Source organism: Neomonachus schauinslandi, chromosome 13, assembly GCF_002201575.2.
Source record: "Neomonachus schauinslandi chromosome 13, ASM220157v2, whole genome shotgun sequence".
Lineage (NCBI taxonomy): Eukaryota > Metazoa > Chordata > Mammalia > Carnivora > Phocidae > Neomonachus > Neomonachus schauinslandi.
The window spans coordinates 56897331-56924945 of NC_058415.1; the positions used below are offsets into that span (position 1 = coordinate 56897331).

A 27615-nucleotide genomic window follows, 5' to 3' on the forward strand; every position below is an offset into this window, starting at 1 on the left:
CTGTTGCTGGAGTCCAAGGTGGCAGGACTGGGTGTGGGAAGCTGAGGGAGGGTTTCATTATTGTCATTAGAAGAGCTGGGGATCATTGCATCCATCCCCCTGACTTCTAGAGACACTGTTTCCAAACCATCCCAGGAAAAACTACTATCTCTGGGGCTTCTCCCTCTGATTCCTCAAAGTAGAGTTTGGGCCAAACCTCCCGGAACGCCTACTACATTTGTTTCCCATTGCTACTGGAACAAATTGCTACAAACATAATGGCTTAAAACAACAACTATCTATTATTGTCCAGTTCTGGGGGTCAGATGTCTAAAATGGGTTTTGCTGAGGAAAGTCAATTGTCAGCAGGGCTTCATTCCTTTTAGAGGCTCTAGGGGAACATCCATGTCCCTGCCTTTTCCAGCTTCTAGAAGCTGCCCACATTCCATGGCTTGTGGCCCCCTTCCAGCCAGCAATCACGTTATTCTGACACCTGCTTCTCTCCTCAACCTCCTTCTCTGACTCTCTCGCCTCCCTTCTTCCCTTATAAGAACCCCTGTGATTGGGGCGCCTGGGTGGCTCAGTTGGTTGGGCGACTGCCTTCGGCTCAGGTCATGATCCTGGAGTCCCGGGATCGAGTCCTGCATCGGGCTCCCTGCTCAGCGGGGGGTCTGCTTCTCCCTCTGACCCGCTTCCCTCTCGTGCTCTCTGTCTCTCATTCTCTCTCTCAAATAAATAAATAAAATCTTAAAAAAAAAAAAAAAGAACCCCTGTGATTACACTGAGTCCACTCAGATAATCCAGGATAATCTCAGGGTCTTTAACTTAATTACATCTGCAAAATCCCTTTTGCCTGCTAAGTAACATAGTTATGGTTCTAGGGATTAGGACATGGATGCCTCAGGGGGTGTTACTCTGCTGACCACAGCTCCCCTCCACATGAGTCTTGCATGACTTAATAAGGGAATCATTAAACGGCTGCTGCCTTGGAGTCAGCCATGGGCTGGACTCATTGGGAAGCCACAGTAGGAGAGGGGGAGGCCTGCTGTCTGAGGCTGGCTCGGTAACCTGTCCCTGCAGCTTGGCATCTACTTCCCTCTGACCACTTACCTGGCTTTAGCCTGGTACCCCAACATGCCTTCTGTCTGCCTTGCCTTCCCCGAATCCCGAGCAAGGGCCCGGGCTTCTCCTGACAGCCAGAACTCTCTAGAGTGGCCCCCTGTGATCTAGAGTTATTACTTGCCGGGCAGGGGTAGAGCTCTGGGACTGAGCAACACCCCCCACCCAGTGGTTGCCAGTTCAAGAAGACATCCGTCCATGCTCCTCACTGGGCACGACTCTGCCAGGGCCCTACCACAGGGAGCTGAGGGAGGGAGAGCTTTGGTCTATGGTGGAATTGAGCCCCTCCGCCCCTGAGACCATGGCTTTCTGAGAGCTGCCAGAACAGGTTCTATTAGGGGGTTGACTCTCCTTCCCAGAATCTTGTGGATCATTGAAGGCCAGAGTCAGGGAGGCTTTAGAGATTATCCAGCACAGCAGGGGTAGCAAGAGGCAACCCTCCCAATGGAGAGAGTAAACCTGCTGGGCTAACCCATGCTCACTCCATCCTTTGATGGAGCCTCTGTGGCAGGCTGAGGAAAAGACTTGTTCATGACCACCTGTAATAATGACATATAGGTAGAGAAGAGTGGAGGGGGCCCAAACACAGAGGAGAAGCTGAATAATCTGGAAGGCTTCCTGGAGAAGGGCAAGAGCATAAAGTGGAGCTAAGGCCAAGCCAGAACCTTCTCCCTCTGTCTCAGAGTCTCAGACCAGGTGGTTTCTCTCTCTCTCTGTTTCTCCGTTCCTCCCCTCCCTCTTTTCTTCTCTCTTCCCTTCCTCTTTCTCTTCCTTTATTCCTCCTCTCCTTCTACCTAGCCATATTTACTTACTGAAATCCAGTAGCCTGGTGGACCCTGGAATTCCTCACTGGCCCCAGACTTCAGAGTCTTTCCCTCTTCATACAATGGAGTGTGGGGTTGGGGGCTCCCAACTGTGTCACTGGACGGACCCTCCAGTCCTACTTTGAGGAACCAGGGAATTTGTGGTATTCAGGACAAAGTATCCCGGGGCTCAGGGCCTAGGGCTCTGTAAGCCTTGAGCCTGATGAGATTCTAGTCTCCACTGGGAACTGAGGCACTAAAGATGACCCCTTGATGCCAATCTTATACTGGGACTCCTGGTGGGTGGCATCGTACTGAGAATGTTGGAGAGCCGAGCAATGATGTCCTAGGTTGCTGGTGACCTGGTTGGTGATATCATACCGGGAACGTTGGAGAGCTGGGTAATGATCACTAAACAAATCACTAGGACTGCTGGTTACCTAAGTGAAGATATCACATGGGGATCCCTGGTGGCCTCAGTAGTGATGTCATTTTAGGACTTCTGGAAGACAAGATGATGATCTCATGCTGCTAATGTTGGAGGTTTGGGCTGTGATGTCACACTGGGTACACTCAGAGAATGAAATAGTGAGGTCTCAGGGGCCACTGGAGTCAGGGATGAGAACATCATAGAATAAGATGGAGTGGAGAGGAAGCCCCAGTTAAATGAGAGTTTTCTGTGTTTTCCCACTGTGGTTTGGCAGACAGAACCTTGAATTGGAATTCAGGAAACACATAGTCTAGTCTTGATTAGAAACTGTGATCTTGGGGCGCCTGGGTGGCTCAGTCGTTAAGCGTCTGCCTTCAGCTCAGGTCATGATCCCAGGGTCCTGGGACCGAGCCCCGCATCGGGCTCCCTTCTCAGCGGGAAGCCTGCTTCTCCCTTTTCCACTCCCTCTGCTTGTGTTCCTGCTCTCACGATCTCTTTCTCTGTCAAATAAATAAAATCTTTAAAAAAAAAAAAGAAAAAGAAACTGATCTTGGGGCGCCTGACTGGCTCAGTCAGTGGAACACGATACGAGACTCCTCATCTCAGGGTAGTGAGTTCAAGCCCCACGTTGGGTGTAGAGCTTACTTTACAAAAAAAGAAAGAAGAGATCGTGATCTTCATGTCAGAAGGGCTCATTTGGTTGCAAGTAACAGAGACCACCAGGGGCAGGCTAAGAAGCAGAGGCTTATTGTCAGGAGCATGTGGCCTAGGAACTCAGGCAGGATCTAAGGTCTTAGTGTGATTGATTGTTCTCTGTGTCCCTGTCTCTTGAAATCCATGCTTCTCTCTGCCAGAAGTTTCCCTTATCCTGTGTGACTGCCCTGTCCCTTATACATTCTCTAGTCCAGATTCTGGAGAGACTAGACCGGCATTGCCAGTCACCACCACCCCCTTAGGTCTGGTGTCCCCTTCCTTTCTCCACCACATAAAGACCAGATCAGTGCAGGGTAACTTCAGCTATAAACAAGATATTGCATGAGGCAAACACCATGTGATGGGTCTGATGCAGCCGGGCACACCATTTCTCCCTTCTGGCCTCAGTTTACCCCGCTATAAAAATCGGGAGCCAAAGCCCAGCCTCTAGTCTCAGGGGTTCTGTGAGCAGGTCAGAGATGTCCTCACTACAGAGTTATTAAACCAGACTAGGGTTTCTTACCCCACTTTTCTGGTTTCACTGGTCATGAAGACTCTGTACACATGCAGGGGCGGGTGGTCACTGCTGTCCCTTGAGGGGCCAGGTCCCATGCCACATCAGGACCAAGTGTGAGGGTCATACCCACCTTGGCCCCTTGGTGAAGTAAGGAGAGCTTCTGAGTCCTCAGTCCAACATCAGTCACCGCCTACTCACCCTTTCCTTCACTTGTTTGCTCACCCACTCACCAGTGTGCCTACCCACTCATCCTCTGTCAGTCTTGCCCAGCATCAAGGACAGACTGCACATTAAGGGCATCAAGAGTTCACCTGTGTCCTGGTAGTTACCACTCACTCCCCATTGAGGGGTTGGCCTCATTCAGCTGCAGGGTCTGCCTCTCTCCTCACATGAGGCGCCACTGAGGGCAAGCCCACATCTGCAGTGGAGTGTCTCTGTCCCTGCCAGGGTCCAGCCCAAGGGGAGGCCCAGTCAGGTGCTCAGGATTTGTGGGATGAACAAAAGGAGCTACTAATGAGTCTCACACTGCCCAGTTCAAGCCCTGCATGATCTGGGTGGGACAGATAACTTCCTTCAGCAGCTGCGAATTTCTCCCTTGCAGGGTCAGCCCTTGGGGCCCACCCAGGAGGAGTCCTACAGGGTGAGGGACTGCCAGCTCCCCACACCATCTGAAGGCCAGTTCCTACTGGCTTTGAGGTAGTGTCAGGCATAGAGTGACCCACCTGGCTCTGGGGGATCTGGAAGCCCCCAGCTCCTCCTCTTTGTGAGAGGCTTGCTTTCTCCAGAGCAGAAACACTTTCCTTCCTCAACCATGGTGTGACGTTCCCATGGCTCCAGTTGGATCCTGGCACCTTCCACTGGAGGAGCAACTCCCTCCTGGCACATGAAGCCTCCTTTGCAAGGGATGGGTCTGAGGGGAGGGGTTCCCAACAGGAATCCCAGAGCTGGTAAGGATTAGTAAGGGAATGTGGGTTCCCGCACAGAGAACTGCTCTGGTGGGCATGTCAGCTTGCCTCAGTTTCCAGCTCTACCCACCTCAGGCCAGCCTGGCTCCTGGCTGCACCCTGCTCCCTAGTCCTGGCTCCCAGTAAGCACCAAGTGGTGTTTGCAGAGTGCCTGGGGTGGGAATATTTGGTAACTCGTTGTAGCCAAGCTCATCCCCAGAGCCCAGGGAACCCAACCCAGACTGTCCCTGAACCCAGCCCAGGCACTTCCTCCCTTGAGTAAGGGACAGCATTAGAAATAAAACAGAGGGTCACCTGGGTGCTGCAGTCGGTTGAGCGTCCAGCTCTTGGTTTCCACTCAGGTCATGATCTTAGGGTCATGAGATCAAGCCCCACACTGGGCTCCGGGCTGAGCACGGAGTCTGCTTGGGATTGTCTCTCCTTCTCCCTCTGCCCCTCCCACTTATGTTCTCTCTCTCTCTCTAAAAATAAGTAAATAAATCTTAAAAAGAGAGAGCATAAAAGGAAGGGAAGGGAAGGGAAAGGGAAAGGGAAAGGAAATAAGACAGAAAGAATGACTCAGCAAAATTAGTCCAGGTGGGGTGGCCTCCCTATTTTTCCCATCCATGGGCTCGAGACCTCAGGACTGGCCACTTTGTCTAGAGGGCCTAGGCTTGCAGTTGCCAGGGGCAAAAGAGGTAGCCCTGGTGGGGGGTGGGGGGGTGGAGAGCCATCATCTCATGTAGAAGTTTCCCTTAGCAGGGGGTCCTCAAGATGGGGTCTGCTCTAGACTTCCTCCTCTTCTGAGCTTGGGAAGGGTCCTGGACTGATGGTAGCAGGAGAGCTGGACTTGAGGGCTTGGATTCTGTTCAGTGACTACCTTATCAGGATGGGAGCCATGTGAGCAGAGGATGAAAGAGAGAGGGAGGCTCTCCCCTGACATGGGGTGCGCAGGGAGGAGGGCCTCTGCTGAGTGGTCTGCTGTTGATCACCAAAAGCTGTGCTCGAGCCTGAAGGGTGACACAGTGGCCTGTGGAAGCCTGGCTGGCTGTCCTGGGACTTCTCGATTCTGGGAGCGTGCCTGGCTAGGACACAGGCTGCAGCTGGGAATTGTGGGGAGAGAGGGTATGGGAAGATGCCCAAGAGGCAGCTAGTTTGGAACTCCTATAGAGAATTCCATGTTAGTCCAAACTGAACTCCTGTCCTGGGCTGGGCTGGGGAAAATATGGGCATCATCCAGGACAACAACCTGCCCCTGGGCCGGGCCTCTGAGCCCTCTCTGAGGTTACTGCTTCTTCCCAAGCCTACACACATTCTTCACCTAGCAACTCTTTGAGCCTGCATCCCTCTTTCCTGTACCCCAGGGAGAATAAAGAGAATGACTGCCCGTCCCTCAGATAAGCCTGGTCACCTTTTCCTCCCATAAACCCTAAGAAGGGGGGAGCCAAGTCTCATGATTCCCTTTCTGAGACAGAGAAGATGAGGCCGGGAGAGGAACCCCCGGCTCTCTGACAAGCACAGCCAGCCGGTCTTGTCCACCCCATGGGGGAGGGGCACGGGTGCAGCTGAACCGTCCCACCACAGCCCGGCATCTTCCCTGCGACAGATGACTTCATGAAGCAGAGCCGGGGCATGTTGCTGCTCTACAGCATGAAGAACCCCAGCTTCCCCGAGTATATCTTCAGCAGTGAGAGTGGCATCATGTGTCTCGACATGCACGCGGACCACCCCTACCTGGTGGTGGTGGGCCACTACGACGGTAACGTGGCCATTTACAACCTCAAGAAGCCCCACTCCCAGCCTTCCTTCCGCAGTTCAGCCAAGTCTGGCAAGCACACGGACCCTGTGTGGCAGGTCAGCCTCGAACCAGGGTGGGAGAAGCGGGGATGGAACCCCTGGAGGAGGGACCTTGGGGAGGACAGGCCACAGGCAAGGGGATGGGGATGACAGCTTAGAGGCCAAGGAGCTGGGTGTGTGAAGGGACAGAGAGGGGCAGGAGGTGGTAGTTGGGAGGTGAGGGGTCTGAGGCTGCAGAGCTGCTATCAGGAGGGCCCCTCTCTGCTAAGGCTCTCTTAGGTGCAGCGGTCAGGGACTCGTAGCCCATGGCTGGAAGGCTCGAAGGCCTGACGGGCCTCTGCTGAGTCTGTCAAGGGCTCCTGTTCCCTGCGTATGGGCTTCCTCAACTCCCCACCAGGGCTCTCCTCTGCCATCTGGGCTAGATTTGGAGCAACTCCCAGACAGGGGTAGATGCTGCACTCTGTCTGCCCTCTGGGCGGGGCTGTAAGGCCTGGTAGGTAAGGTCTGTCCCTGAGGCCTCTCTAGCATCCTTCTTCTCCAGACAGGCATAGGCTGGGACCATTACCCTGACACTGGAGCTAGATTTCACCCTATGTCTCCCATCTGGTTGCACTGGGAGTGGATTTCAACGTTTCATCTTCAGAAAGTCTCTTAGCTCTGGCTTTGTAGACCTTCCCTTACTGTATTCCAAAAGTCCCTCTCCTTCTGGGGCTGTGAAACCTTACCCACAGGCAGGTCTGGGCAAATCTAAGGAGGGATTTCTTTTTTTTTTTTTTTTAAAGATTTTATTTATTTATTTGACAGAGAGAGAGACAGCGAGAGCAGGAACACAAGCAGGGGGAGTGGGAGAGGGAGAAGCAGGCTTCCCACTGAGCAGGAAGCCCGATGTGGGACTCGATCCCAGGACCCTGGGATCATGACCTGAGCCGAAGGCAGACGCTTAACGACTGAGCCACCCAGGCACCCTAAGGAGGGATTTCTGCCTTAAGTTTCCCACGGTCTCTGCGCTCATCAGGCAGTGCTGGGACTCTGTCTTCTCATCTTCCTCAGCCCCTGCCCTGATAGAGTCTCCAGGCAGACTCTGCACCCCTGCCTTCCTGGCTCTGAGCTCCCTGTGTCATGTGGACACCTGCCCTAGGCACTGGCTCTCAGCTCTCAGACAGCTCAGCTCCCTGAGCAGAGTAGGGGACTGGCCAGGCACAGGGGACATGATGCCCTCTTTGCTTTACCCTTTACCCAGAGCCAGGGCACAGAGAGAGAGGCACCTCCTTCCATGAGACATCTTCCCCCCTGCTCTCCACCAAAGCAGGAACCAAAGCTCACAGACAGTCTCAGGAATCCTCTCCTCTGAAAATCCCACCTTCCCATCATCGCCTCCAGGCACACAGAGGTCTCGAGACATGCAGAGGATGTCTGCAGAGACCTTAAAGAACCAAGAGAGAAAAGACCTGCTTTGATCAGACTAAACCAGCAGCAGGCCTGCCCATGCTCTCCCAGCTCAGATAGCCCAGAGCCACGCACAGAGCATCTCTGATTGTCCTGACCACCCTCCTCAAGCCCAGGAGAGGACAAGGAGCCAAGGCCAACCATCCGGCTACCACTCTGCTGTGTTCTTGGAATCAAATAGCAGGTTGGGAAAAGAAATGGGGCATGGAGAAGACAAGCTATCGCTTTCATTGGGTGGGCGCCAGAGAGACTGGAACCTACCTGGACACGGATGGCCTTCTGCTTTCCCACCATCCTGTTGGGGAAACAGGGCTAGTGCCTTTGCAAAACCGAAGACTCGAGAGTTCTTGGCTGAACTCGTGGCTTGTGACATGGGAGGGGCTGCTGGGCACTCACTCGCTTGCTGGTTTCCTAACTTCCCTCTTTGCCTCTAGTTTCCTCGCCCTTTCCTCATTCATCTATCCATTCAGTGACTCCTCTGTGTGCTCCCCTGGGAGCTGAAGGTGCTTAAGGGCTTGGTCCCTGGGGTTCCTAGTGGGGAGATAAGCACAGCCATGGGCTGCACAGGACAGGGCAAATGCTACCTGCGAAAGAGGGCTCTTGGGGGCACTGAGGGGGGACATGGAGATTGTCCAAGATAGGGAGCGGGGGGGGGGGGGGGGCAGGTCTTCCCAGAGGAAGCAACACCTGAGCTGAATTGTAAGGGATGAGAAAGCACTAATTAATAACAACTAAATGTAAGATGAGATCCTAGAATATAACAAAAAAGGATATTAGGAGGAAACCAAGAAAATCAAATGAAGTCTAGATTTTAGCTGAAAAAGAAGAAAGAAAGTATTAGTTAGATGAGAAAGGGTACAAAGGGGCGTCAGGCAGAGTGACTGCCGGGGAACAACATTTGGAGCGCAGTGGGAGAGACAGAGAGGGTGGCGCAGGACCCAGGGAAGCACCAGCGCCCTGAGTGAGTGTGCTTCTCCAGCAAGGACGAAGCTTGTGCTTTCGGAAGTCAGTGGTTTCAAACGAAGTGCTAGTACAGGAACCCAATATCTCAGAGGTGGGAATGGGGCTGCTTTGGTGAGTCAGGGTCCTGCTTGCTTGAGGGTTCCCTGTTGTCACCCGTCCCCCCCCCATCCTCGAAGGTACTTTCATACGGTTCCTAAGAGCTCCCTCCAGTATGGTTTGAAAGTGGCTGCCGAGCCATCAGGGAGTTTGGCGCAGAGAAGTAACGCAGTCATGTTGATGTCTTGGAGATGTCCTCTCACCACAGCATGAGAAACTTCAAAGCCTGAGCTATAGCAGGGACAGTGGAGATAGAAATGAGAAGGTAGGGTGAGTGCTTTGAGGCAGTAAAATCAATAGAAGGAAACGAGATGGATATGAGAAAGGAGAAGAATTGGTGCTGCTCCCTGAGACTCCGCCCAGGAGAGCACCCAGGGAGGTGGGAATGACAGAGGAGGAGCAGGTTTGGCCAGAAGTTAATACAAGAAGCCAGAGGAACACCTACAATTAAAAGACGTCAGAGGAGGCATCCTACAGGCAGTGGGCTGTGGAAGCCTGGAGCTTGGAGGAAAGCTATGCTGGTAAATGGCACGTCAGTGACATCAGAGTCTAAGTCCTTCTTAAAGGGACTGTGTCTTGGAGGAGACTAGAGAGGTTCTGTTGGATCTCACATGCCAGGCTGAGGCAGAAGAACTTTGTTCTGTTGGCAACAGGGAGCCATGGAAGGTTTTGGAGCCAGGGAGAGAACTGTCTGCTCAAAGGGGACTAGGTTCCTAGCCCATGGCCCAGGCTACGGCCCAAGGGAGCTCATCTGGGTAGCCCAGCCCTGTTCAAGCCCCAACATGAAGCCTCAACCAGCAACACTCTGTGTGTGTGTGTGTGTGTGTTCTGTGCTATACTGGGGAAGGGAGCAGGGAAGGATAGCTGAGCAGAGACTGGGGGCAGGCAGGTCTGCCCTAATCAGATAAGGCAGAAGAGAAGGAATCAGTTAAGCAGGCCCCATCTGCTTCTTACCACCTACTTCCTGGACATTCGTTCATTCTCTGAACCCCACTTACCACCTGCTCACCCCCCTTTATTCCTACCCTCCCACCTCCACCCCAGGAGCACGTGTGTGACTTGTACACACACACACATACCTGCTCACTTGCAAACACATGCAGCAACCGCCATCGGGCATCGGGCTGCTAAGTGGGGTGTGAACTACAATTTCCATGCCTGCCGGTGGCTGCTCACTAAACACTTCCCTTTGTAGCTCCCTAGCACCTCTTACAGCCTGGCCTTTGACACCCCCTGTCCCCTCCCCCCTTTAAAGAGCCTATCTTTACACAGAAGGAGAAGTGGTCCCAGCGTAAGGGCCAGCTCGGACTTATACCTCAGAGGCTCTGGGGTGTTCTAGGCCCCCCAGTGAAAAAAGAGCCAGCTGCCTAGACAGGCCCAGGCAGGACGGGCCCGCCCTTCTGTAGCTGTGATCAGCCATGCCTGGGGGTTGGCTGGGGACAGGCGACCCCCTCTCCCCCAGCCAGCCCCCTCAACAGCCATGGTGACAGCTGTGGTCACAGGCAGCCGCAGTGGGTTCGGTCCTCCCTCACCGGGCCCCTACTTGTGACGGGGGGAGGGACAGGGTCCCAGCATGGGAGGTCTGGAGGGAGCTGGAGGATGGAAAGCTCTGGGCACCCAGCCCCACCCCAGCTCTCTGGGACAGGACTTGGCCAGGCCTCCACATCTGGCAACAGAAACTTGAGCCTCAAGCGTGTCATCTTCATAAGACAACAGCTCTGTCTCCAAAACACTTTACCATATGTTTGCCTCCAGCCCTGAGAAGATGGGTGGGGCACGATTATTAACCCTGAGTTGAAGATGGAGGAAGGCAGCTCAAATCTGAGATTTGGGAGCAAGATCCTGGGAGCAGGAGCTAGTGGTGAAGTGAAGGCGGAAACAGGAGAGACTGCCTAGAGAAAGGCCAACCTGGAAGAAGAGGGCACCCCCCTCAAGCAAGCAGGAAAAAGCCCCCTGCAGAACCTTGGCACCCCAGTTCCTAGGATGAGGGTCATAACGGGGATATCCGCTAACATTTATTGAACCTTTAATATTTGCAATGTTCTCACATCAGGGCCTCGTGTTCATGGTCTCATTTAACCCTTACAGCAAACCTATGCTGTTATGGTTCCCGTTTTACAAGTGAGGAAACTGGTTGATGGACCCTGTTCTTTCCAGGCCTGCCCACATAAGGAGGATGAGCCCAGAGATGCCACCTTCTCCCTACAACTGGCTCCTGGAACCCAACCCAGGGAGGAATTGGGCACCTCCCCTGCCAAGCCAGTGGATTAGGGCAGTGCCCTGATTTGGCACGGTTACTCCAGAATGGTCAGGGACAGAGGGATGAGAGAGACAGAGATGGGTGGAAGGAGAGAGGGAGGGCCAACTGTGGGACTCTGGGAAATGGGCTCCCAGAACTAGCTTCTGAAGCTCACACGGGTTCTTGAGGGAGCCCTGCTCAGCTCCCAGTCCTAACGCAACATCCTAGTGGTGTCCCGAAGCTCACAGGTTGGGATGTTTCAGGTCAGGTGGCAGAAGGATGACATGGACAACAACCTCAACTTCTTCTCTGTGTCATCTGACGGCAGGATTGTGTCTTGGACGCTCCTGAAGGTGCCTGTTTCCCAGAAAGTGTCATATAGGGTGGAGATGGGGAGTGGGGGAGGGTGCTAAATGGCAAAGGCAGCCTTCAGCCCTGCTGATGCAGCCCCACCCGTGTACCCTCCCCCATCCCTTCTGACCACAGAGCGAGCTGGTTCACACAGATGTCATCAAGCTGAAGGCGGAGGGCAACACCACGGATGGTCTTGATGGGTTGCAGCTACACACAGTGGGTAGGAACCCCAGCCCACTCACATCCAGACCTGACCACTTCACTCAGGCCCCGTGAGGGTCAGAGACAGTGGCCCTCCCCTTTTAGCAAGCACTCCCTCCTCCACTTGCGCTGGACAGAAGCCTGGACAGGAGGTAATGGGAAAGCTTGGCCCTGCTGTCCCTGTCCCGGAGCTTGGCTGTTTGCAGACCCTCCCTGTTTATGCAGATCCCATCCCTGTTTGCAGACCCTTGTTCCTGTTTATGCAGATCAGGCCCCTGTTTACCCAGATCCTATTCCTGTTTACTCAATTCCTGCCCTGTTTATGCAGAGTATATCCCTGTTTGCATAGACCATGTCCCTGTTTGCAGACCCTATCCCTGTTTACCCTGATCCTGACCCTGTTTAAATCAATCCCTGCCTTGTTTACCCAGGCCCCATTCCTGTCTGCAGAAGCCCTGGCCGTAAGCAGAGTCCCAACTGCCTGGGACAGGCAGCAGGCCTGACGGCCAGTTTCTGTTTGCCTGCCTGGCCCCAGCCCCTGCGAGAGCTGAAAGCCGGGGCTCAGGCTATCACAGGGGCCTGCTGGGTAGAGGAGGTGCTGGGAGCCTCCCTCCCAGAACCGGGCTAAAGCTGCTCTACCTCTTCTCCCAAGGCTGTGGCACCGCCTTTGACTTCCACAAAGAGATTGACTATATGTTCCTAGTGGGCACAGAGGAGGGAAAGATCTACAAGGTGAGGCAGCGCCGCCCTGTGCCAGCTTCTTATGGGGCCGCTTAGACCCGAGAACCATGGGACTTTATCCTTCTCAACAGACCCTATTCTGGCAGACCTTAGGGTTAGTCAGTTCTAGAAAGCTTCTTGGGAGAAGTTAATGTAGTCTTGACTTGCTTGGGTGGCAGGAAGAGGGGATGACTGCAGAAAAGGGGATGAAAATCTAGAGGGTGACTTTAGCCCAGCCTGGTATCTTTCCCTCTGGGCCCTCCCTCCCTTCCTAGGAGTAGAAGAAGTAGAAGTGGGAGTGGGCGTTGGGGGGAGTTGGAACATTCCAAGAAGACTTCCTGGAGGAGATCTGGAACTTGAGCTGAGCTCTGAAGGCTGGGTAACACGAAAATTTAATCTCTGAATCTTGGGTGTGTTCCAGCCAGTAGGATGGAACTTCATGGCCAGTTTCTGTAAGGTCTCAGTGTTAGTAGGTGAACATCCTTCTGAACCTCCATCCATCCAGAAATAGCTCTGCTGCAAGCTTTTCTTAGGCTCAAAGACTCAGAATGTTAATTACAGACAGCCTCCCAGGAGCCCCTGAGGCCCAGCAGGAGCTGGTCTGAATGCAAAAGAGGTCCCCAACCCCCTCTCTGCCCGTCTGAATGGCAAGCATGGGAGAGGCAGGAGGGAGCAGACTAGTCAGTCACACTGTCTCTTGGAGGGAGAGAGAGGCGCATGCTGGTCTGGGCAAGAAACCCAATGGGAAATCATGAGATTGGGACTTGCTCCTGGCTCTGCACCTACTCTTACCTGGGCAAGGTGGGATGTTCATCACTATTGCAAGGATTTTATCTGTGGGCTATGAGTGGACCCAGGGCTCTGTCTGTCTGCCCATAGGCTTTGGCCTGGACACAGGCTAGGGCACACCTCACCCAGGGCCCCCAGATCTGCTCTGCCTTGACTCAGGGAGAGAAGGCCTTCTCTACTTGGCCTGGAATCCTTTGGGCAGACTACAGCACTGTCTCTCACCCTCCAGGAAAGCTCCCCAGCCCGTTAAGCCCCTCCTTTCTCTCTGGTCATATTGAGGACACAGAGAAGAGCAGCCAGCAGCTTGGCCCCAGTTCAGCTGTGACAGTGATGTGGGGACAGAAGAGGAGTCTTAGGTTCTGACTCTCCAGGGCTTCCAGGGAAGTGGTGGCTGCTGACTTCTCTCTCATTCCTAATCCCTGATCCTCCCACTGCCCTCACCCTCGCCCCAGTGCTCTAAATCTTACTCCAGCAAATTCCTCGACACCTATGATGCCCACAACATGGCAGTGGACGCTGTGTCCTGGAATCCATACCACACCAAGGTCTTCATGTCCTGCAGCTCTGACTGGACCGTGAAGATCTGGGACCACACCATCAAGTGAGAGAGCCATGCCCTCCCTCAGACCCCACCCTGGGCGGGGGCCTGTGGAACTCTAGCACTGTGAGTCCTCTGTGTGGTGAACTCTCCACCCCTCCACCACTGCAGGACTCCGATGTTCATCTATGATCTAAATTCAGCTGTGGGCGATGTGGCCTGGGCACCTTACTCTTCTACTGTGTTTGCAGCAGTCACCACCAATGGGAAGGTGAGTGCCCCCTTCGGACCCTCTACTAGAGATAGGATGAGGTATCTTAGGGTATCCCCCCTAGAGAGCCCATGCAGTGCCCTTATCAGGTAGAGGAAAGTGAGACATAAGGACTCTCTATTCTCAAGGGGTAGGCCAGCCAGGGCCCTGTCAAAAGAGGAATCATTCATCCCACGAGGCCTCGAGGAGAGAATGGGGCTGTTCATCTTGAAGGACAGAACACTCTGGGGGATAAGATGCCGTGAGGAACAGTTATCTTCTCTGACGGCCCTGGGGAGGGAGCTACAGGATGGCAGAGGCAAGCTGGATGTAAGGAAAAACTTCTGAACCAGAATTTATCTGTGATTGAAATAATGTCTAAAAGGTAGCAAGGTCCCCATCCCTGGGAATGTGCGAGCGGAGTCTGAGGAAGGAAGATGGGAGGGGTCTGTGCAACACTGAGAATTGGTAAAAACTCAGAAGCAAACATTTTTTGAGGAAATTCTTGGATGCAAATCCATTTTTCCTTATGGCCTTTGATATAACCTGAGAGGCACCCAACTCAAGGAAAGTCTATATAGTTGAAGGCATCACCCTAAAGTCAATCAGTCACCTATTTGCCGAACAGATGTTTACTAAGGGCCAACTATGGTGCCCAGCACCAGGGCAGGGCCTGGCGACTTAGGTCCCTGCAGTTATAGAGCTCACATTCTCGTGAAAGTAAAGGGACACAAGGCAACCACAAAATTAGCGTTAAGTGCTAGGCAGAGATGACCGGAGGAGTATGTGTGCACACGGTGTTCATAGCATTATTCATAATAGCCAAAAAGTGAAACAAACCAAATGTCCATCAATTGATGAATGGATAAACAAAATATGGTATATCTAAAAGGATGATTATCCAGCAATAACAAGGAATGAAGTATCGGATACATGCTACAACATGGATGAACTTGAAAACATGCTAGCGTAAGAAGTCGGTCACAAAAGACCACACACTGTATGATTCCATTTATGTATGTCTAGACTAGGCAAAACTAGAGAGACAGAGAGTAGATTTGTGGTTGCTCAGGGCTGGGGGTGTGGGAGAACATGGGAAGTGACTGTTAATGGCACAAGGGTTCTTTTGGGGTGATGAAAATGTTCTAAAATTGGTTGTGGTGATGGTTGCATAACTGTGAATATACCAAAAACCAAGAACTGTATACTTTTAAGTGGGTAAATGTTTTTGTATGTGAATTATATCTCAATAAAGCTATTATATTTTTTAGAAGAGAGAGAAAAGGAGTGATGTAAAAGAAAAGGACGGGGCGGTCTCTTAGAGTGGTCAAGGAAAGCTTCTTCAAGAGGTGACATTCAGGCTGAGAGCTGAATGACAAGAGCTAGCCTGGTGAAGACTGGGAGAGGCACTGCAGACAGAGGGAGTAGCTAGGGCAAATGCCCCGAGGTGAGAATGAGCTTGAAAGGGTCTCAGGGACAGGCAGGCAAGTGTGGCTGGGTCTAGGAAACAAAGGCGAGAGCGCAGGAAGTGAGAGTGGAAGAACTGCCAAGGGAAACGTCTGAAAGATTTTAGATAGTTTAAAGCTAAGTCTAGTGGCTGCATGGAGGATGAATGGTAGAGGGCAAGAGTGGAAGCGGAAAGACCCCTCAGGACACTGCCACAGTTGTCCAGGCAAGAGTTACTAAGGGCTTGGACTCAGGGAATGGTAAAAATAAGATTAAACATTTGTCTGAGCACCTTGCATATATTAACTGGTATAAACCCTGGCTCTGCCACTTACTGGCAAGTTACCCTTAAGAGCCTCTATCGCCTCATTTATAAAATAGGGCTAATAACAGAACCTACCTTATAGAGTGTCTGTGAGGATTATTAGGTGATACAACTATGTAACATGCTTGCCCAGAGTCTAGTACACAGTAAGTGTATGGTAGTTGCTATTATTGTTAATTCTGCATAGACTTAAACTTTCTCCCAACCTTTTTATGTTCGGAAAACACATAATCAGAGACACAAATCCCCTCTCCCACTGCCTCCAGCTCTAGCTAGCCAGGCTTCTGTTGTGTTTCCCCAGAAAGCCCATGTGCTGGTTCTTCTGAGGTGGGGGACAGGGGCCCCCTTATCCTTGAGTGTGCTGACACCCACCTCTCCACAGACCCATGTGTTTGACTTGTCCATCAACAAGTATGAGGCCATCTGCAACCAGCCCGTGGTGGCCAAAAAGAAGAACAAGATCACCCATGTGCAGTTCAATCCTATCCACCCCATCATCATTGTGGGTGATGACCGTGGGCACGTCATTTGCCTCAAGCTCTCACCCAACTTGCGCAAGACGCCAAAGGTACAGACTTGGGTAGTTTGGGCGGCTGTAAGAAGTAAAGTCCAAGATGGTGGGGGTTGAGAGAAGGGGGAGGAGCCAGGGGGTGGCCCCCAGCTTTCTAGCTTGGGAAACCCAGGGTCAGGATGGTGTCATTTGCCCAAATACGGAGCACAGGAGAAGCAGGTTTGTGGAGAGAAAATTAGATCAGTTTTGCCATGCTAAATCTAAGTTACCTGTGAAACTTGCAGGTGGAGACATCGGTAAGTAGGCGACTATATGGGTCCAAAGCCTGGAGAAGCACATAGACATCATTGGCTTGTTTAGTGTAGACCAGATTACCCAGGAAGGGGGCTTGGGGCTTAGTCACTGCTTCATTGGCCTCAGCTCCAGTGGTCCTTGAGCTGGGAGCTGGGGGTCCACACAGGGAAGAATGTGAAAAGGAAAAGAGGTTAACTAGGTCAGCAGCTAGGCAGCCCTCCTTGTGAGCTCCGGTTTCTTTCTGGGATTTGTACTGATCTGGAGGCCCTGCCCAGAGCCCCAAAGCCCTGAAAACAGGCTATGGAGGCCAGAGCCAGCACCTCAAAGTCTAGATTTCAGAGTCCTGATTCAGACCTAAGCATCCAGGCCTTCGAATCCAGAGCCCAGTCCTGCCCACTTGGGTGCTAAGTGAAGATACGGAATTTGCTTTCTGCCAGGTTCTGGGCCAGGATCAGAGCTGAGCCAGGGCTGGGCCAAGTTGCCCTGGTGACTACACCTCTCGGTTGCAATACGAGGCATTTATTTGCGGTTTGAGGCAAGGGCAGGGCCCTGTCTCTTTCAACTAGTGATACCTGCCCCCCCCCCCCCCGCGCCCTTACCAAAGCAGGGGTCAACGTAACATCCCTCTGGTACCTGCCTGGTCTATTCCGCACCATGACCAGGAGACAAGGGCTGGGAGTGTGGCAGGGCCTGTAATTGTAGCCAGCTGGGGGAGGGGGTGGACTTGGCTATAAATACTCAGAAGGCTGCTAAGCGCCTGCAGCTGTGGCCTAGAGGCTGTGGTGGGCTGGGGGTGGTGGGCTGGGGGTGGTGGGGTGGGGTGGGAACGGATGGGATGGGGTGGGGCGTCGGGCATGGTCTGAAGCTCTTTGCTGAGCCCAGCAAGTTGGTCTCAAGGAGGGGGAAGGAGACAGCACAATTTGTGGAACAGATAAAATCTGCTCTTAATATAGTGAGGAGAGAGACCCAGGCTTGAGCTGGCAGAGCTGGACAGCCCAGTAGGAGGGGCAAGGGTACGGCCATCACACCTGGAGGGTGGTAGATCTGGGTGGGGGCCTGCCCTGCTCACCCAGAGAGGCAAGGATCTCCCACAGTCCCAACTCCTCTCAGAGCAAGGGTCAGCCCTAGCTAAAAGGGCTGGGCTCTGCATATCTGGGGACCTGTATCTCTGAAGCCCTGAGGATATGGGTACCTGGGGAGCAGAGGACCTGAGCGGGTGACAGCTGGGGGCTAGTGCTCCAGTGGATTGGAGGTTCCCGTGAAATTGTCATCTGATCCTATCAGTAGCCAAGTGATTTGTTCAAAAGGAAGTCCTCTGAGCATCCTTACTGCCCCTCCTCTTTGGGCTGCAGTCTCCCTGTCCTTCCCAGGAGGGTTTGGCCAGAGGCCCAACTTCCTGACCCGGAAAGCTTCCTCTGGCGTCAGAGCACAGCCTGTCAAAGGTCAAAGGCTATCTTTCCCTCACTACAGTACAGGTGGGAAACAGCCCAGAAAGGCAAGGGACTTGCCCAAAGTCACATAGGGAGTTAATGACAAAGCTGGAACTATAAGCCAGGTCCCAAACTCCCAGGGGATGGGGTGAGGCCAAGAAGAGAACACTAACTTGATTTGGAAGGGAGGGTAGTTAAAGGAAAAGACATCTTTGTCCTCTGCCTAGAGAGTGTAGAGGTGAGCTGGGTGGTGGCAAAGGCACTGGGCCCCAAGGGGGGGGGGACAGGTTTGGGAGCAGGTGCGGCGGTCACACCAGGAGGAAATCTGAGCTCCGCGTGCTGTCAGTAGCCAGGATGGGGCCAGGAAGGGGCCTGCTGGCCATGCACTCTCTCCTCTCCTCACAGCCCAGGCCAGACCCAGGTTGGGTCCTCAGCAGGCGAGGCTGGAGCGGGTGCCAGCGAGCAGTGGGCACAGGTGGCTGAGAGGCAGGGCAGGCGGGGGGTGGGGGCTCTGGAGCAGAGGAAAGGTAGGAAACGGCAGCCGCCAGCCTAGGCCATAGCCCGCTGCCTGGACAGAAGGGAGAACGGGGCTGGGGCTGGTCTGCTGCGGAGCTCTTGGGGCCTGTGACACATACCCCAGTGTCCCAATTCTCGTTTTCTCGGGGCATTAGAGTGCCCTGTAGGCTGGGGTGAGGGCTCATAAATTTAGGATCTGCTCTTCTGAGGGCCAGTCCCAGCTAAGGACATCTGGAATCACATGGGGTGCCTCATGTGCCCTCCTGGGTCTCTTGACAGCCTCCTCCACCCTGGGTATGTCTGAAACAGCAGGCCTGGCCCCAAATGTCTCCCATCTGTGGCTTTGTCCATACCTCTCTCCCTCTGCAAACACACACCCCTTAGCTTCTTGTTAGGACTCAGCCAGGACCCCTCCTGTGGGAAGGGTGGTCCCAACAGTCAGAGGCCTTACCTCTCCCCGGAACTACGGCTCTCCTAGCCTGAAAGGCTAGTTCCTCTGAGGGTTAGTGGGTAGATACCTTCTGCCACTCCTCCCAGCATCAAGACCATTTATTGATCCGAGATTCAGAGCCAGACTGAATGTTTCTCGGAGGCCCCAGCTGGGCCCAGGTCTCCTAACCTGAGTTGGGGCTGAGGAGAGGCAGGGATCCAGAATCTAACTGGCCGGGAGAGGGGCGGGACAAAGCTGGGGCAGGCTGGGCAAAGGCGGCAGAACTGGGACCCAGAGAAAGGTGGCCCATCCCTCACCATTCCCCCCCCCCATGTACTTCTCCCCTCCCCAGGAAAAGAAGGGGCAGGAGGTACAGAAGGGTCCAGCTGTGGAGATCGCAAAATTGGATAAACTGCTGAACCTGGTGAGGGAAGTGAAAACCAAGACCTGAGGGCCTAGCCTCAGTCCCTGTCCCATTTTTTGAACCCAGTACTTGTAACCCCTGACCCTGGTACCCAAGCCCAGCCTTAGTACCCAGTATGTGACCCCCACCCCTGATCAGGTCCCAGAATCTACCATCGGCACTCTACTTCGGCCCTGGTCCCAGCACCTCACCCCAGGACTTGGCCCTCAACCATTATCCCATCCTACTTTGCACAAATAAACCGGTGTCTGGAAACTCACCCCACACCTTTATTTTTGCTACTGCAGGGCCCTCAGGAAGAGGAGGAAATCTCAGGGTAGAGCCATAGTTCCATTTATTATCCAGCAAACAGTGGGAGGACCCGGGGAGGGGCCCAGCCTGGACGCCCTCCCGTTATTGCCATGGATTCCAGTTTGCTTCCCCAACCTCAAGGGCCTGGAGGCAATTGGCCTACGGAAAGGTAGCCCCAGTCCCTGGCCCTCAGTATGGAGCAGAGTCAAGATGGCCCTGGCCCTAGCACCAACTCATGAACCCCCACCCCAGGCCTGTACGAAGGGCCACCAGAGTGCCTCGTGGGGCTAGACCGGCTAGACTCTGGGCTGCTAGGTCCAGCTCCAGACAGGCTGGACTCTGGGTTCTGGACCCCAGGCTGGCTAGACCCTGGGATCCTGATTCCAGGCTCTGGGTGGGGCAGACTTAGGCCCCAGACTCCAGGCTAGGCGAGGGGCCTTCAGGGCTGCAGCAGGTAGCTGCCTTCATGGCTGGGCTTCTGAGGCGGGGGTGCCTTCTCAGGACAGGGGCCAGGGCTGGAGTTGGGACTGGATTCCGAGAGAGAGTCGATGTCCACAGATCGGGAATGGCAGGCCCAGCAGAGAATGACCCAGAGCAGCAGCAGCAAGAAGCCTACAAGGCCGTTGCAGACGATGGCAATGAGGGCCCCCTGGGAGATGGCTGCCCCCATGACAGGCAGCACCCTCAGACCAGCCCAGACCACGGGGCTGGCTCAGTGGCAAGGCCCATGCCGAGGCGGAACTCCAGTATAGCTGGTCTTCCAAAGAGGCTGTCCTGTCCACACATTCAATGATTCCTGGGCAGTGGATGTCCACCTGCAGCCCTGAGCCTGTGGCAGGTAGAGAGCAGAGGAGAGGGTGGTGAGGAGGAAGGGGTAGGTTGAAGGGGTAGGGTGAGGCCTAGGAGGAGAGGGGTATAGAACAGAGTCCTTTCCCACATCTCTGGCTTCCCTGGCAGAGGACTCTGGGTCCCAGCAGGTCTAAATACCCCACAGAGCCAAGGCCCCCATCCTCAGGCCTGGCTCTGGGCACCTGGATGCGGGTGCGGCCACAGTGGGAAAGCTGGAGTAGACATCCTATATCTCAATCTCCTTAGAACCAGTGGGCATGGCCTGGCCCTGCCACCAAGCTTCCAGCTCTCAAAAGCACTGTGTTGAGTGGATGAGACTAAGGAAGCCCAAGGCCTTAGAGGACGGGGATTGTAACCAGCACTGGTGTGGCCTGGGCGCCTCCCCCTACTCAGGACTCCAGCCAGCCAGCCCGGGAGGCCTCCAGAGGTGCGAGCTCAGACAGAGGGAACTTTGTGGAGGCCCTGGCACGCATGTGTGGGTCTGTGTACCCAAGGCGGTGCTCCTAGGTGTGCCTCTCTGTGGGACTATCTCTCCAGGTCAGTTGTGCGTGTCTGTGTGTCTGGCTCTTAATCTTTCGGTGCCCTTGCCTAGATGTGTGCCTCCGCCTCTGCATACCCACCTCTGTGTTTGTGCAGCTGTCTTTCTGTGTGGCTCTCTTTTTGTCTCCGTGTGTCCCCATCTCTGAGTGAGTGTATCTCTTTTCTCTGTGTATATGGGTCTCTTGTGTCTCTCGGTCTCTCTTTTCTTCCCTGCTGTGTGTCACTCTGTCCCCGTGGACGTGTCTCTCTCCCCTTCTCCGTGGGGTCTGTCTCTCTAGTTCTGTGAGTCGCGTGTGTCTCTTTGTGTCTGTCTCTTTCTCCCCGGCTGCGCCTCTATGTCTCCATGTGGGTCTGGGTCTCTTTATCTCTGTCTCTGGTTCTCGGTCCCCGTACCCATGGGGGGAGGGCCCCCCCTTACCTGAGTTGAGCCCGGTGCACGCCCGCGGGAGGGTCCGGGGCAGCGCGATGCTGGGTGCCGACTGAGTCTCTGGAGCCTGCGGGCGCGGGGCGGGGGGGAGGGGGGGGCGGGAAGAGGCGGGCAGGGGCGATGTGCCCTCCCCCGGCCCTCCCCCTCGGCCGCGCAGCCTCCGCCGGCCGCTCCCGGCGCGGCGCGACCGGGTCGGCCTCTGCCGCGGGCGGTCTGCGGCGAGCCGGCACCTCCTCTCCCTGGGGCGGTGCCTCCTCCGCGGCCGCGGCGGCTCGCTAGCTCGTTCGGCGGCGTTCGGGCGGCGGCGGCGGCGGCCCGGGCACGAGGTTCGGGTAGGCTCGGCTACGTTCGGCTACGTTCGGCTATGTTCGGCTATGTTCGGCTGGGCTCGGCTGGGCTCGGCAGGCAGCAAAAACAGCGGAGAACCTCGCTTCCTGGGAGGCCGGCGGTCGGCGGCCAGTGGCCAGTGGGGGGTGGAGCCATCTCCGCGCCGCTGCCGTCATTCAATTGGCTGGCTGCGCCAGGCTCCCGGACGATTGGTCGCGCGCTGGGGTGGGGACTGGCTCGCCCCTTGTGCAGGCGTGGGGCGGGGGCGAGAGAAAGACTGAAGGGGCTGCTAGGTCTTGATCCGTCTGGAGGAAGGGGGTGGGAACGAGGCCCACCTACTTGCGGGGATTTCTTGCACTTTCAACACCTGGAAGAGCTGCACACAACATCCGAGAAAGGCCTCTGTACCCTCATACGTGAGGAGACTGCCCATCCATATCTGCCTCTGCCCGCATCATCCAAGGAGGAAGGCCTTGGGTCCCCATATCTAGGAGGAGACTGAACGTCCTCATCTTGGAAGCCCCCTAGACTTCTACATAACCACTCCCAGCTGGGGGTGGACTCCGCATCCCCACTTTAGAGGGTCTGTAGGTGGCGCTACATTCCCTGGCCCCAGGAGGTGTGAGCAGCTCTGCCAACACAAGTTCTTTGGGCATATTTATTGAGTTCCTACCCAGTACTGGTCGCGGGTTCGTGCTTTGCTGCGCTGTGGGGGAGCCTAAGGTAGAGAGTAAGGGGGTATTCCGAGAGATCGGTCAGCCAGGGCTGGAACAGGACCAGGCATGACGCTCCATCCTAGAAGCTCCTGACTCTCTCCATCCTAGAATCTCTCCTAAGAGGAAGATCAGTTTGGGCAGAAGCCTGTCAGGTAGGCCTTCCTACCCTACCTCATAGGTCAGTGATTCCTAAGTGTTCTGAACTGGACCCTTTTCTCGTCCTACTCTACATATTCGCCATGGATGCTCACATCCCTAAAGCTATACCATGAAGACTCTCAGTGCTCCCAAATCCAGCATTACTTTATCTCTGGAATTCTAGCCATAGATCCAAGTGCCTTCCAGAATCAGGGGGGTGTTGATTCCTGGTTCTGCCGTTTAACTAACTTTGTGATCTTGAGCAAGTTACTCACCCTCTTTTAGCCTCAGCTTCCTCATCTGTAAAGTTGTTGTAGTAATAGGTACCTCTCAGGGTTGTAATTCACCAATTCATTTATACCCGACCCACCACATCTTAGCAAATGCCAACTGACACAACCCCAAGGACCATATGGCTAAGGGGCCCCTTCCCTCAATGTCATGAAATTCACATGAGATCCCTATAAATCCAAATGCTATCTTGAAAACAAGAAAGGGAAGGGTAAGATAATTTGAAATACTGAGTCATACTTACAGACTGTCTAAAATAAATTTTTGGACCCTACTGAGTTTACCATAATGGATTAATTTTAGTTCCGCTGCCCCTGTTACCCAGCACGGTGGGGGCATTGTGAGCAAGATCAAATCAGTTCTAGGAAAGAGAGGAGACCTATATTGTTGCACATCTGAGTGTAATGTGAGTGAATTTGTGACCCAGCTGCAGGAGTTCAGATTTTATCCTGGAAACAGTGGGGAGCCACTGAAGAATTTTGAGCAGAGGAGTAAATGTGATCATATCCAGAAATTAGAGGGATGATTTGGGCTGCTAGGTGGAAGGGGAGATTGAAGGCAGTTGAGACAAAGGACTGAAATGATGTAGGGGAAGAGGATTGGAGAGAACAAGAGAGCACTGAGAATATTTGGGAATTACCATTGGCAGAACTTAGACACATAGACCTACAGGATATGGGGAGTAAGAGGGAGGGAAAAGTCTGGGATAACTTCCAGGTTGGTGACTAGGGATACTGTGATTCCCTTTACTGAGATAGAAAACAGGAGAGAAGGGGTGTTTCAGCAGGGGTCTGGGGTGGTGTGTGGGGGAGGTGGAGGATGATGAATTCCATTTTAGATATGCTAGATTTGAGGTACCAATTGGACACTCAAGTTGAAATGTCCCATATACAGTTGGATAAGTACGCCTGAGGTTCAGACTGAAGACAACATTTTGTGAGTTATCAATAAATGAGTAATAGTCAAATCAGAAAAGTGGATGAGCAGGTTGCCTGTGTGGCTCAGTCGGCTGAGCTTCTGACTCTTGATTTTGTCTCAGGTCATGATCTAGGGTAGTGAGATTGAGCCCCACATGGAGCCCCACGTCAGGCTCTGCGCTAGGTATGGAGCCTGCTTAGGATTCTCTCTCTCCCTCTCCCTCTGCCCCTTCCCACCCCCTCCCTCTCTCAAAAAACAAAAACAAAAATACATAATCAGATACTGAAACCTAAAAACAGGGATGCTTCAGGAATAACTGGAACTAATAGACACAAAAGCCATTAGGATCTCTCTCTACTTCTCATCTCTGTTACTTTCTGCCAGGCTCCTTCATTTCCTTCCCCTGCCCTGCCCAGCCCCCACCATCCCCACCACCAGACTGGCTTCTAGTGTTTTTCTGGTCCACATGGTGAAAAACATCACTTCAGACAATCCCAAAGCTTAAAAATATTATTGTCTAGGTATCCAACAAGACACTGGCTTCTTTTTCTTGGTTGCAGTTTGCAAATTCCTCAGGAAGTGCTCTGATTGGCTCAGCTTGGGTAGATACTTAACTCTGGACCCCATCAACTGTGGCCAAGGAATGGATGAAGCTCAAATTGCCTAACATGGCTCACATGAAAACCCCATGAACATTGTGGCAGGGGAGGGGGTCCTAAGAGAAAAGAGAATGCAGAATGGCAGGTGTTCGCTGTAGCCCACCCTTTGCTTGCCCAACACACACACATTATTTTCCTACATATATATGATTCCAAAAATGTCCTCACCTACATATTCCAACCATTCCACTATACATATGCCAATAAATTCACCTCCTCTCTAGTGGAGGGCAGCTCAATGACACATCTAGCTCCTGCTTCTGGGGATTATATCATAGGACCACTGTTCGTCACATATAAGTTCTCTGAGTAATGTCCCTTCGTGCTCCAGTTAGGTTTCTATAAGGTGTGAATATGGCTTCTAATAATCTCATTACCTTTGTTTGAATTGCCTTTGAACTACCTTTAAACCACTACCCCCCTGCCCAAAAATAACCCCCAAAACTCCTGATATCTAGCGATGGAAGAAATAAAGAACAAAATAAAAAGAAGGCTCTGTAGAGTGGTCAGTAATCCAGAGCATCATATATTTTTTGGCCATGAATGACAATGAAAATGGCATCTGTTTGTTGACTCACATCTTTGGCTACAGAGTTTCTCAGTCAGCCTATCTGCCTGCCCCAGGTTTTGCCCACGAGGATGTGATCCCTTATCCAGTGTTCTGAGAGCATCATTGTGGAGGATTTCTCTGTGGGGCACTGTACTGATTAGCACTACACTTTCTGGTGGTGTTTTAGGGATTATCCTGGGATTGAGCAATCACAGATCTCTGCATTTATGAGATTGGGTGTGGTTTTATTTTCCTCCCAGATCATACAATTCTTTTAAAATCATAATCAGCTGTCTGTCAGTTTCATCTGGGGGAGAATTCGTTTTGCTAATGAATTGTTCATCCTAAAGCACTTTTCCCCCCTAGTTTAAACAACTCTAGGGATGCCTGGGTGGCTCAGTCAGTTAAGCGTCTGCCTTCGGCTCAGGTTATGATCCCAGGGTCCTGGGATTGAGCCCTGCTTCAGGCTCCCTCCTCGTTGGGAAGCCTGCTTCTCCCTCTCCCTCTGCCACTCTTCCTGCTTGTGCTCTCTCCCTCTCTCTCTTTCTCTGTCAAATAAATAAATAAAATCTGTAAAAAAAAATAAACAACTCTGAAATCAGAATACAGTCCTACAATTAATTGCATAAAAGTTTTTTAGCCTCTTTTTTTAAAGATTTTATTTATTTATTTGAGAGAGAGAGAGAATGAGAGAGAGACAGAGAGAGAGAGCATGAGAGGGGAGAGGGTCAGAGGGAGCAGCAGACTCTCCGCCGAGCAGGGAGCCCGATGTGGGACTCGATCCCGGGACTCCAGAATCATGACCTGAGCTGAAGGCAGTCACCCAACCAACTGAGCCATCCAGGCGCCCAGCCTGTTTTCTTCTAGTACTGTTGACCCTGCCTTGTACAATGCAGGGGTTAGGGGCACCAAACCCTTGCACAGTCAAAAATCCATGTATAACTTTTTTAAAACTTTTTTTAAGTTTAGTATTTTATAGTAATCTCTACACCCAATGTGGGGCTTGAACTCACGACTCTGAGATCGAGAGTCACATGCATTCCCCACTGAGCCAGCCAGGTGCCCTCCATGTATAACTTTGACTCCTTCAGAACTTAACTACTAATAGTCTACTGTTGACCAGAAGCCTTACCGATAACAAACAGTTGATTAACACATATTTTGTATATGTATTATATAATGTATTCTTATAATAAAGCTAGAGAAATAAAATGTTACTAAGAAAATCATAAGAAAAATACATTTACAGTACTATAAAAAAAATCCGCATATAAGTGGACCCATGCAGTTCAAACCTGTGTTGAGGGTCAACTGTAGTTCATAAAATAACTTGCCTCAAGTAATTGATGGAACATGAGATTTATTAAATATAGTAATTTCATCAGAGTTCTTTTTCACAAATAATAGAATCCACCCTGGATAATTAAAACATAAAAGGGATTTGTTAAAAGATATTATTTAGCTCAGAAATGTTAGGAGGACTGGGGACATGAATTTGAGGCTCAGTTTCTAGAAACAACACTCAAACCATACCACACAACCTGATGAGGACACCACAGCCATTGCCTCTCCAAACACTAAGTACCAAGAGTTTAATTTGACTGCCAGCTTTAAAAGCTCTGTAGCATTTCTGCGGTAAGAACTCAATATTGCAACCACTGGGAAACCACCACTGTTGCCACTACCACCCCCCCGAAAGTGGACACTTACACTACCAGCAATAGCAGAAATTGAAGTCTTTTGGCCAACCTGCTTCCTTCCTGTATCAGTCAGAATTAGGCAGGTAACAATGGTTATAAACAACCCCAGATCTTACAAAGATGGATTTCTTGCTCATGCTACAGTTCTGGCATGGGTGAAGTGGGGAGGAGGAGTCTGCTCACTGTGATCACTCAGGATCACAGTGATGATGGAGGTTTCACCATCTTAGGATGATGCCTTTCTTTCCTTGCTTTCTTTCTTTCTCCTTTTTTTCTTTGTTCTTTCTTTCTTTTTAAAGGATTTTTTAAACTAATCTCTACAACCCACGTGTGGGGCTTGAACCCACAACCCCAAGATCAAGAGTCGCATGCTCTACGGACTGAGCCAGCCAGGCATTCCTATGCCACTTTCTTGATTGGAACCTTCAGCGTTTGCTGTGGTAAAGAGAGTGAGGAAAAATGTACATTGGCTCCTGCTCACATTGCATTGATCAAAACAAATCTCATGGCCATACCTAACATCAAGAGACAAAGAAGGGCAACTCTCCTGGTGCTCAGAAGGAAAGGAGAACCAGAAATATTGAACTTTAGTGATATTTACTCACTCGTATTATAGCTCACTTCCAAATCAAAGTCTCACATGGGGCCAAGTAGCAATGTCTATAAACAAGCTGCATAGGATGTTGCAAATTTTAGTTCTGACTACTGTACTAAGGAGACTGGATTTTAAAATGTGAATTTTCCCATATAGGAAAACTATTTAAAAGGTGAAGGACATCTATGAATACAACATATTTCTACTACCATAATCAATACTAGAAATTTGTAGAACCATGCTCTCTGAATCCTCAGGTTTGCCACAAAAATGCAGGAGCTGTGCAAGCTCTTGGAGCAATTTCTCTTTTTTAGGACTATGTTTTTCATAATGTTAAAAGGGGCACTTTCGATCCCTCTA

At 52.4% G+C, this 27615-nt stretch overlaps 2 protein-coding genes across 2 annotated transcripts in view; one reads left to right on the plus strand and one right to left on the minus strand.

Annotated features, from left to right (window-relative positions):
- DNAI1 (dynein axonemal intermediate chain 1) overlaps positions 1-19491 on the plus strand; it is a 38863-nt gene extending 19372 nt beyond the window's left edge. The window contains exons 13-20 of the mRNA XM_021691642.1: positions 6092-6339; positions 11290-11379; positions 11513-11600; positions 12234-12313; positions 13543-13691; positions 13800-13899; positions 16032-16217; positions 19183-19491. Coding sequence (XP_021547317.1) covers positions 6092-6339; positions 11290-11379; positions 11513-11600; positions 12234-12313; positions 13543-13691; positions 13800-13899; positions 16032-16217; positions 19183-19281 — 1040 coding nt within the window. The 3' untranslated portion in view covers positions 19282-19491. The remainder of the gene's footprint in view (positions 1-6091; positions 6340-11289; positions 11380-11512; positions 11601-12233; positions 12314-13542; positions 13692-13799; positions 13900-16031; positions 16218-19182) is intronic.
- Positions 19492-19524: 33 nt separating this feature from the next.
- ENHO (energy homeostasis associated) lies at positions 19525-21679 on the minus strand. Its single transcript, XM_021691237.2, has 2 exons — positions 21353-21679; positions 19525-20374 (listed from the first exon to the last, which is right to left on the minus strand). The coding sequence occupies exon 2, from the start codon at positions 20213-20215 to the stop codon at positions 19985-19987; it is 231 nt and encodes a 76-aa protein (XP_021546912.1). The 5' UTR covers positions 20216-20374; positions 21353-21679; the 3' UTR covers positions 19525-19984.
- Between the last annotated feature and the right edge of the window lie 5936 nt (positions 21680-27615).